This window comes from Protopterus annectens, chromosome 2.part1, assembly GCF_019279795.1.
Source record: "Protopterus annectens isolate FY-2018-M chromosome 2.part1, PAN1.0, whole genome shotgun sequence".
NCBI classification, from domain to species: Eukaryota; Metazoa; Chordata; order Ceratodontiformes; family Protopteridae; genus Protopterus; species Protopterus annectens.
In genome coordinates, this window is record NC_056729.1 from 1,336,801,241 (window position 1) to 1,336,813,435 (window position 12,195).

The 12,195-nt window shown below is 38.8% G+C and overlaps 1 protein-coding gene across 1 annotated transcript in view; it reads left to right on the top strand.

The window, feature by feature from the left end:
• SLC2A5 (solute carrier family 2 member 5) overlaps positions 1–12,195 on the top strand; it is a 208,985-nt gene that overhangs the window by 78,804 nt on the left and 117,986 nt on the right. Inside the window, exon 5 of the mRNA XM_044062800.1 lies at positions 10,916–11,017. Within this exon, the coding sequence (XP_043918735.1) occupies positions 10,916–11,017 (102 nt within the window). The remainder of the gene's footprint in view (positions 1–10,915; positions 11,018–12,195) is intronic.

A 12,195-nucleotide genomic window follows, 5' to 3' on the forward strand; every position in this document is an offset into this window, starting at 1 on the left:
TGTTATCTTATAGATGAAGAGATATATAGTCTATATTTGTACGTGAATCTATAATCAGTACCAGTTGCTCCTGACCAAGAGGAACATAGGTTAAACCCCTGGGGTAAATTTATAGTTTCCCATCCAATTGTCCATGTTATGCTTAAATAGGGTCATTGAGGAGCTCTGTTTCACGTGAATTTGGAGTTTGTTCCAGAGGAGTAGCATCCTCTGGGAGACATATCTGTCTCTCCAGCAAGTCCTGTTAATGTTGCAGGCTAGGTTAAAGTCCCTAGAGTGAGTGAATCTTGTCCCATTTCATTTGAGGATGTGCAGCATGTCCATTAAGGGAGGGTCTAAGACTGCTGTGTAGGCCAGGCACAAGTCAGCTCTAAGCAGTCTATATGATACAGAGGACAGTGACAAGACCTTCAGTCTGTCCATGTAGGTCAAGTGTTGAAGGCCCTGAATTTTCTTGATGAGAAACCTCTGAGGTCTCTCCAGCTGCTGCAGGTGTCTGGTGAGGTACATACAGAAGGGAGCATTGTACTCTAGTATTGGTCTGATGAGGGACAAGTACAGGGGAGTTATAACCTCATTAGCTTTGGATGCTATGCCCTTACATATAAGATGTGCAATGTAGAAAGCCTTCCTTACCACCATGGGCACATGATGATCAAAGTTAAGGCTGCTATCAGCCTGTGTTACCAAATCTCTCACCACTGGATTTGAACTTATGGGGTATTATTAATATTGCAATTTGCTGGGGCTTCTCCTTTGCCAAAGGGGATGATAATGCATTTTTTGTGTTATGTTTGAGTCTGTGGTTTTGGCACTAATCATTTGTCTGTGTAAGCCCATTTTGTAGTATGTTGATTTCATTGGGGGATTCAATGATTGCACCCAGTCTGCAGTCATTGGTGAACCTGTTAAGCCACAGGCCATCTATTTTCACCTGGACTTCTGAAAAATAGATTCCAAACAGTAGGGGGCCTAGCACAGATCCTTGTGGAACACCACTGGTAACAGGTCTGCTGGTGAAGGTGGAATCCCCAACTTTGGCTGTATGCATTTTGTCGGTTAGCCAGTTGGCTACCCATCTAATGATGTATGGGTTAATCCCCAGCTGGGTAAGTTTCTCAATGATGCCTGAGTGGGGAGTTGAGTCAAAGGCCTTGGCTAAGTTGAGATATGCAGTATGTACTCTTTTGAATTCATCCAGGGCTTTGGTGACATTTCAAAGAAGTCCACCAGGTTTAACAGGCATTATCTGCCCTTAACAAAGCCAAACTGGGTCGGATCAAGAGTTTGAAGGTCTCCTATAGTCTTGTTGATAAGGTCCATGATGACTCTCTCCATGGCCTTACAGATAAGGCTGGTTAGGCTTATGGGTCTATAGTTCCCAGGGTCAGTTGAGGGGCTGCCCTTATGCAAGGGGATTATAGTTGCTGTTTTCCACTCTGCTGGGGCAAATACAGTACTTAGACTGTGGTTGAAAAGAGTACCCAGTGGTTCCACTGACTCCTGTTTTAGACAGAAGCAGCATGGGATGTTATCTGGTCCCATAGAGGCTGTGTTTTTTGCCTTGGAGAGTGTGGTTATGACATGCTCTTTGGAGATATTAGGTATACTTTGGGTTATGATTGGTGGGGACAGGGGGGGTGAAGTTTTCTCCAAACCTGTCTGCTAGAAGATTGGCAATACCCTCATGTTCAGTGTGAGTGGTACCATCCACTACTAATTCAACACAAAACTGAGCCTTCGCTTTTAGATTTTGGACATAGCTAAAGGATGCCTTGTGATTGTCCTTAGCTAGAGATGCTAATTTAGTTTTGTAATTAGTTTTAGAAGACTTTACAAGATGTCTAATTTGTTTGTTCAAGCTGTGGAGGGTGCTCTTCCTCTGCTGAGACTGTTCCCTCTTCCTCTTTGACAGCAGTTTCAATCTCTTGTTGTATAACCTATTAATACTAGATGTCCACCAGAGTGGTCTGTTTTTTCTTCAGAACCTTGTTTTGATCCGTTCAGGTACAGCTTGGTCTATACATTTGTATAGGTACTGGAAAAACAACAAAGTACCAGCGTGTAGCAGAAGTATACATTAATAAAATGATGAAACACAATAGAATCCACTGTAAAATCCAATAGAAACAAATGAGATGAGTGCTTTCGCAACAAGTGTTGCTTCATCAGATCTACCATACACACAGTTCACCCTCATTTTATAGGAAAGTAATTGAACAATTAATAGAGTCACTTACCTTAAAGCCCTGGATCTCAGTGCAGGCTTTAAGGGAACACTACAGTTCAAACCCTTGCCTCTGTTTGCAGCCAGATTATATATCCATTTTATTCCTAGACATTCAATGTAGGTTTTAACATCACCACCACTGCCTGATGTTTTGCCAAGCTTCAAAACCAAAAATTTGAACACATGCTCACTCCCTTCTTTCAATACATGTTTGGCAAGGGCATTCCTGTCATCTTTTCTATTAATGGCATAAACATATTCCCTAATGCGATTTCTTAATTGTCTAGTAGTCATACCCACATAATAAGAACCACATATTTCATACACTGCCAGGTACACCAAATTATTGCTACTACAGTTAGTAGAAACATCAGAAGTTTACAAACGTCCATTCGTAGGATGTATAAAGATTAGAACTATTCAATGATAGAGGTTTATAGCACAAGCATTTCTTCAAAGAAGCATTAGTCTTATAGGTGAAATGTGGTTGTTCATCTAAAACCTCCTTGAACTTAGGGCCCGAGGTAAGAACTTTCCAATGTCTCTTTATTATATTACATTCAGAGTCTACATCTGTCAAATAAGTAATAGACATCCAAAGACTATCATTCCAGTTAGGGTGCTCATTCATGCCAACATTCTTTGTATTGTAGTAAGGTCTAGCTCTGTCAGATCTATGTACAATCACATCATTCTGTATGGTTCCAACATCAAACTGTGTATACCCTCTTTGTTTATATTCATCAGACAAAACATCAAAGTGGACGTCGCTGTCTATATTATGTAACCTTGCTGACCTGTAAAACTGCCCCTTCATAGCAATCATTTTAGTCTTCTTGGGGTGCATACTCAGAGTGTAGCTTGTTGTTTACCTTGCAGGGTTTTTCAAATAGTCTGGTGACTAAGCCACCTTGTACTCTCTGAACACTGACATCAAGATAGTCCGCATCAGTACTTGATTCACCAAACGTGAACCTCAAAAAATCTGTGGTGCTCTCTAAATAACTCACAAAGGACCTCAACTCCTGAGTAATGCCTCCCCACAAAAGAAACACGTCATCCACAAATCAATTGTAATATAAAATCTTTTCCTTAAAAGAGTTACAATCATTAAAAACATACATGTACTCCCACTGGGCAAGCACCATGTTCGCATAAGTATTTGCGGACATGGTGAACATAGCTACTCCCACTTTCTGAATAAAATATTTATCATCGAACATGAAAACATTCTTAGTCAAAATGAGCTCTAGTAGATAGCACTGCAGTTCAACTTTATTCATATTAAATGCCACAAAGTAAGTAATGAATCTTCACATTAATAAAACAATTAATCAATAAAATTCTAAAGATACTGAACATAAAATTTAATATTCATATTAAACCCTGATCTTGCCGTCAAAGATTGTCTAATAAAATCAATGCCTGTATCATTTGGAATGCATGCAAATAGTGACACCACATCCATAGTCACTAAAATATAATCTGGGTCTCCATTTGTATCAGACCAGTTCGCTAAACCTTTGAGAAAATGTTTAGTGTCTAGTAGTATGGTATCTACTCTATCTATTAGAGGCCTAAGTTGTTTCTCCACATAGATTGAAATGGGATCAGTAGCCCAACCTCCTCCAGATACTATTGGTCTTATCGGTGGGTTAATCAGAGACTTATGCACCTTAGGCAACCCATAAATTACAGGTATTTTGGGGTGATCAACACAAAAATAGTCATACAGATCCTTGCCTATCCTCCCTTCTAGCAAAATATCGTAAAGGTAGGAGTTCACTCTCTCTATCCTGGAAGAGATATGCTCCAAATCACAAACTAGGTAGACTGTCTCATCCAGCAGCATATCATTCATAGCTTTCACATACGCTATAGTGTCCATCACTACGATGGACCCATCCTTATCTGCTGGTCATATGTATACGTCATCCTGCTTTACTAATCCATTCAGAGCAGCCAGTTGTTCTTTACTCAACGCTTGTGCTACAAACCTCTATCATTGAATAGTTCTAATCATGAAGTTAGTATAGCTACATTAGGGACTTGTGCATATGGAGAATGCAATATTTGTGGTTATATTAGGACTGACAATGTCTTTATACATCCAATGAATGGACGTCTGTACACTTTTGATGTTTCTGCTAACTGTAGTAGCAATAATTTGGTGTACCTGGCAGTTTGCGAAATATATGGTTCTTATTATGTGGGTATGACCACTAGACAATTAAGAAATCACATTAGGGAACATGTTTATGCCATTAATAGAAAGGATAACAGGATGAAAGTAATGCCCTTGCCAAGCAGAAGGGAGTGAGCATGTGTTCAAATTTTTGGTTTTGGAGCATGGCAAAACATCAGGCAGAGATGGTGATGTTAAAACCTACATTGAATGTCTAGAAATAAAATGGATATATAATCTGGCTGCAACTAGAGGCAAGGGTTTGAACTGTAGTGTTCCATTAAAGCCTGCAGTGAGATCCAGGGCTTTAAGGTAATTGACCCTATTAATTGTTTAATTACTTTCCTATAAAATGAGGGTGAACTGTGTGTACGGTAAATCTGATGACACAACACTTGTTGCAAAAGCGCTCATCTCATTTGTTTCTATTGGATTTTGCTGTGTTTCTTCGTTTTATTAAAGTAGACCTGCTACACACTGGTACTCTGTTGTTTTTCCTGTACTCATTTTTTGCCAACCAGTGTACTCAAAACCATTTATATTCTTGTTTGCACATTTGTATAGGTGTTCATACATGGCTTTTATGTGCACCTCAGTGTAGGAGTCATTGTTGTCAGTGGTGGCAGGGGGTCTGAAACTGTTTATGGCATCACTTAGGAGGCTGTAGTTTTCTTTAAAGAATTTTTACAGCCTTTTTGCTCTTGAGGGGAAGTCAGTTATGATTGCTACTTTGAACGAGATTGATTTATGATTGGACTTTACCAGGGAGGGCCCTGCATATGGGACGGTGCAGTGATCCCCCCTGTTGGCAAGTACTAAGTCGAGGACTTTAGAGTCCCTTGTGAGGGTGCAGACTATCTGCTCCACAGCATTTGTGTTGATAAAGTCCAGGAACCTTAGGACGAGCATGTTTGTGCTCATATATGACTCCCAGTCAATGGAAGGATAGTTAAAGTCACCCATTACCAGGCCGTTTGTATATATTAAGAGGTGACTCAAGTATGTCCAGGTAGGCAGTGTTGTTTTCGTGGTTCATGGAGGGGGACCTATAGCTAACAATGATGTGGAGGGGGGCACGGGGGTCTTTCCTACAGTTAGCTGGACTTTGAGTAACTCTAGGGAGTTGTAGTGTTAAACCAGTCTTGAGGTGTATTTGTCTTTGATGAAGATGGATGCACCTCTTCCTTTGGTTCTTTCAAGTTCATTTTGGGTCTAAACAGGTGGAAGGCATTGTAGCCTTGCAATGGCTGGGGTACTCTCTGTGGCCCTGAACCATGTCTCTGTGGCTGAACAGACACTGGCATCTTCCAAACTAAGGATTCCTTCCAGTGAGTGCAGTTTCTAGTTTAGACTCCTAACATTAAGCAGCTTATCCTTGAGTTTGTTTCTAGAGGATGTTTTTACATCAGGAATTTTGCTCTTATGACATTGCCTAAAAAAGACACTATGAGGGAGGCAAGTACATTTGCCAGTAGCCGAATGCAAGAGGAGATAGGTGAAGACTATGTCTGGCAAAGCAACGTAGTCTGTCAACCATATCATCCCAGGCTGACAGACACTGGATCCCCCTGGATTAACACCAGAAGCTAAGCCAATTGTTGAAGTCAATCACTTTTTGTTTGTATTGAGGCATAATCCTGGGTAAAGGTGGAATGCTGCTTAGGGCTAGGGACATACCTGCCTGGGACACATAATCTGAAAGCTCAGTCATATCTCTCTTCATATAATTCAGTGGGGTATGTCTCAAGTTATTCACTCCAACATGGACTATGACGGAGTCATAACAGTACCTGTTGTTGAGAGACTTGAGTGCGTGCATGATTTGATGGATCCTGGCACCTGACAGGCAGCTGATCGTGACCTTCTCCTTATCCAGCCTGGTGAAGGGGTCATCTGTGTGTCTCATTATGGAGTCGCCTATGACCAAGGCATTTGGTTTTGAGGTGTTTTGCCTTAGAGGCTTATTTGGTGGGACACTGATGCATGTGTTTTTATGTGTACTGGATTCTGTAGTGACTGTATTGTGTCCAGAAGGTTTGCGTTTAGGAGGTCTCTGCTCATTTGGTAAACTTCTAGTGAGTACCTCCAGGTATGTGGGTCTATGTGTTGGGCACTTGGTTTGTGGAAGAGGTGAAATGTGTGCGTGCTGACAACCTGTTTGGTATCTGATTTGTTGTTACATGAGAGAGAGCATTGTTTCCAGATTCATAGTATAGATACATCTCACATATATTGTGTTTGCATGTTTTAGGAGTAATAGGTTGTCAGTATGCATGAGGCAGTTGCTACATTGCCTCAGGATGCCCATGTCAATCAGGCTGGCTGGAGAAATGATGGGAAACTGTTCATCCATTATGTCAGGTGTGTTCTGTAATAAGTAGTGGGGAGTGGGTTAGATGGAACATGTTTTGCTGTAGGACTAGTAAAATCAGTTAATCTATGGGAGATGTAGTGGGTAGCAACCTGTGTCTACATCTCAAAATGCACAGCTGAGTTGCTCTCCGGGCAGCAGTGCACAACTGCATTGCATCGCCAAGAAGCAAGGAAGCTTAGCAGTTATCTAGGGGAAAATTGTCTTTCTAAGTCTTTGCATCTATACAAGGCAATGCTAACCCCTGTTGCACGGGACTGACCACAAACCCAGACAAATGCAGTGCTTAAATACAAGTGAAGTTAAAAGGTTTTAAAGGAGAACAATGGGATATTAAAGCAGATTGCTCAACCTGCTGTCTCTTTTAGTCCCTGTTATTTGATCCTGGTTCAAAAAATAATCATCACAGCTTTAAAAAGTAGTCCACTCTACTGTTTTACCTCGTAGGCTTCCTACCTTTCTGTACTGTTTTAGTTTCAGTTTGAAAACCCAGATGAAAAAAAACTCTAGCTGGCTAAACTAACCAATGGGAAAGCCCAAGACCGACTGATTGTACTTCAACAATCCCTAACTCAGATGGGTCCTTGGCTACACACTTCTGCCACAAGAGTGCAGGGGGGTCCTCTTAATTTAAGACGGCTGGTTTCAGTGTTCAGATAATGCCAACCAGACTAGATTCAGCAAGTCTGAATCTAGCCTATGTATAAAATGCACAAGTACTGGAAATATAAAGTGTAGAAAATAACAGTCTCAAGCAGCTAAAACGGTTGAAATTAAGCAACAATACAGTAGAAAAATAGTTTCAGTAGATTTCAAAGGATGCCCTGGATTTAATTCAGATTCAGTCCAGATCTCTAGCTAAAGTTACCAGTCTCAGAGCAGCATCAGTAAACTGAGTACAAATCTATGCAAACACAGTCCTTAAATAGAACCAAAGTTAAATAGTTTTTAAACAAACTAACCAATGGGAAAGCCCAAGACTGAGCCTTATTCCAAAACCCCCAACTCAGATGGGTCCTAGCCTGCACACATCTGCCACAAGGGTGCAGGGGGGGCTCTTAATGTAAGATGGAAAGGGCTTTTATACAAAATGCCTTAAAGCCCTTCCCCTCTACTCAATCTCTTATAGATTGCTGAGAGGGGATCTGTGCTTGGCTTACAAGGCATCTACATACCTATGAATTTCCTACATACTCATAAGTCAAAAAATGCCAGAAATACAAGGTCTAGGGGCCTGAATTTTGGCTGTGACTTAAACAGAACATGCTAGAAAGACAGATATGTGTCCCAGAGACTGTCTTTTGTATGGAACAGGCTTCCCATCCATGTGAAGCTGAGTTCCTCTATTACCCAGTTTAAGCACAACTTAGACCAGTGCACAGGGAACAGGAACATGAAATTTACACCGGGCCTGGCACCCATGTCCCTTATGGACAGAGGTAGCTTCTAAATGCCTGGCCGTCAAATGTCCTATTTGGATACAGGACATCATTATTCTTTCTGGAAACTTGGCTAGGCTTGGAAAGCCCCCCTCCTGGTTGTTAGCCTAGTACCAGTCAATGAAACTAGGAATCACTTAATCGTGACACAGTCTAGAATACTCTGTTTTTTGTGACAGTTTGCCTAGCTCATAGCACCTGTTAATACCTTCCAAATAATGGTGATACAAATTTTGTTCTTAGTAACTCTCTAGATATATTGTTACCTTATCACCAATTTTCTTTCTTTCTTTTTTAAACAAGAAACATCTTTATCGAATTATCACTTGACATAGGCAATCATAGATTAATATAAATGAAAACAAACCACATTGACATATATTTTCCGCTGCAAACATTATACATCACATATAACCTTCTACAAAGTCATTGTCATTTGAACATTATATTAGCTCATTATACCACCAATTTTCAAAGATCATTTCTGTTTGTATGTACTGTTTATGTAATTTCCATAACTGTAAATATTGTGTATGTATTCAACTCAATATACTGTTAGCTGTATGCAACTTCTACCTGGAAAAGCTTTATATGTTAAGAAGTGTTATACTTTTTTGGACATTTTCTACTTAGACCTCTGCTAAAAATGAGTCTTGTATGGCCCATTCGGACATTCCTGGTAAACGAATGAAAATAAATAATAAATGAATAAATGACTATGTCATTTAAAATATTCTGGAAATATACATTTTAAATATGTTGTATGTACACATTAAATTTATACTCTGGGTGACCTATGTACCAGTTTTTGTTAGTACACTTAAATAAATACCTGTTTACCAGGTAAGTCCCTGGATACACCATTCCTTTTTATGAGTGACCCAGGAGTGATATGTTGTCAGCTCAGAATCACACATTAGTTGGGAATCAAACCCAGGACTACTGCACTATCTAGATTTAGAACCACGTAGGCTTGAACCTTTGCACTAAACTGCCAAACCAAGCCACTTCCATGTATGCCAACCTTTATGTGCTTTCCCAACATTGCTGCTCTCTGCTCCTGAATGATTATAAAACTCTATTGCAAGCAGAGCATCTGCCTTGGGGAATACATTCTGTTCTATTACATATGCTCCGGTTTGGTAAAACTTTGCTATAGACCATATTTCCTAAATTCCAGGCTTTTTTATAAGACAACATAGGACTTTGTGGCTATAAATCTCTAGTTATTGTTTTTAAATATTTTAACTAAATAACTGTTATTATAGTTGGACAGCACAGTGGTGGAGCAGTAGCATTGTCTCCTCACAGCAAGAGGTTCTCTGGTTCAATTCTTGGCTGGAGTGCCTTCTGCGCGAAGTCTGCATGTCCTCCCTGCATTTGTGTGGGTTTCTTCCCACATTACAAAGACATGCGTCTGGAGTGTTTCTCCCCCAGGCTTCCTCTGAAAATTGGCTTCTTTCCAAGTCGGACTTTCCCGGTTAACAATTGTTAAATAAAATAAAGTTATTGTATTGGATAACAATGCAAGAAGTGCATATACCATGGTAGATAGCATGTGCCCTGTTACCTATCCTGCAGTTTGCTAACAGGGTTCTTATTAGATGACCGAAGACACATTCTTTCAAATGCATCTTGGTCAAACTTGAAAAAATGAAAAGGCAAAATAACGAAGTGGCATATAAGTGAATTCTTTCCCTGGGAAAGAAATCGCTTGGCCGCGTCAGTTACTTTGCCATTTTCGTCACTTTTTTTTTTTTTTGCAACAGCGTTCCAAGCTCTAAGCATTCGAGTTCTAAGCATTCGAGTTTGTAAGCTTTCACTTACATGGGGTCGATAAATCATAGTTCGCTTTTCTAAGCATTCGATGATTTAATATAGACCATGATAAAACACTGCTGCAGACTATATTTTCTAAATTTCAGGAAACACGGGATCTTGGATAACTATGCATGTCACTCATTTTTATGATTGACCACATACCTGAAAAGCCTATGTAAGCAGTTAAAATAATATTTTTCTTTGTACAGTTTAGTCTTTTCTTTGATCTTTCCAAGGGAACCCTTATCACCTCCTTTATAATGTCCAGTATTTAATTTCCTCGGGAATTACACCAATAATTTTAATTTGAAAATGACACCTTTCAAAATGAAAGGAATAATTCCCATTGTTAGAAGGGTTGATATCTGTTTTTTTTTTAATCCATCTTCCTCCAGTATACATCATTATTTGGGTGGAACAGCAGTTGTTGAAGTGTTGCAGATACATTTACATTTGATTAAATATTCACTATACTCCAAAATATTGTAAGGTTAGAATTAGTCTCCATATAGTAATAAGGGGGTATGGAGTTGCAGACTCAGAGTGGAGGGGGGGCATACCTGTTCTGCAAAACACAAATTCTTCACAAATATTCTTACATTTTCTACATGTCTAGTGCAAAATATGTGTAACTATGGTACAGTTGAGTAAAAAAAAAAAACCGTCAAGATTTGATCACAAAAAAAAAAAAATTACTTCTTAATAGGATGGCTTAGATCTACTAGCTGTATACATGTAATTAACAGTTTATTATTAACTGGTAATCCTTTAAACTAGCAACACCTGCTAGCTGAATTTCTGAATCAATAACATTTGTATCAAGTGGAGCTCTAATGTAATGTGTAACATTGTTTCTTTTCTCCCTTAAGGTTTTCATAGTGGAGGCTGCTGGAAGGAAAATGCTGCTCTTGGTTGGTTTTGCTACATGCGTTGCCTCCTCTGTATTGCTAACAGTCGCTCTCAACTTACAGGTCAGTCTGCATGGTGCTGTTTTTCTATAACTGTTTTATTTGTAACTTATTGACAGGTGATAATGCATTTTAGACAATTTAAAGCAAATATGGTGGTATTCAGAAAGGTTATTTCTTTAACACTACCAGCAGAGTGCTGTTGTATTCTAGTAGTATTACATAGCTAAGTAGCAATTCAGGCATTTGCAAGAGCCACATGGAGCAAAAAATCTCTAGACACTTATTTGCAGGTATCCGAGTCAAACACCTAGTGCAATTTGAACTACACTATTGTAGTAATATTCCCACCTACTAACTCAGTGTCATTGCACAGGTGCCTACAAACACACACACACACACACACACACACACACACACACACACACACACACACACACACACACACACACACACACACACAAGCACATGAATGCAGTCTTAATTTTGTCCTGTTACACAGACACACAATATACATATCTGGTAAATAAAAGAAGTACAAAACATCTTTTGTATAATTTTGTTGATTTTTAATTCTCCTATAAATGTTCACTTTTTTAAATTTCAATGTGTATTTGTTATACTTTATTATATATATACATACATACATATATATATATATATATATATATATATATATATATATATATATATATATATATATATATATATATATATATATATATTTTTTTTTTTTTTAAGTTCCTAAATTCATTCTAGATTGCAAATTAAAAAAGGGGAAAAACAGACTGAACCCATTTGAAAACAAATAAGCCTTCCCAGATTTCTACAATGAAAATTATTCTGCTGTAAATGAGATCATTATAACAATGGTTTTGGATGCTCTCCTTAACATTTCAAACAGAACTGTTCAGGATTCATACATTGACTTTTAAGATGTACTAACTGTTGAATTAAACAATAAACAAAGTAAAGCACAGTACATATACAGTGAAATTTAAGGGAGAAGACAAAAAAAACAAGAAATCATACTAAATAAAAAGAGTTATTACTTAGCACACAAACGCAACCATAACCCTCAAAACATATTCAGGTTATGCAGGTTAAGCAAAGCTCAAAAGAGGCTTGAAGACTCCTGATATCCTCTATATGTGCCTAAAAGATAGTCCGTCGTCTAAGGACGAGAGTAATAACATAGATTTCTTTACCTTTATTAGAAATGTCAAAGGAAACCACAATGA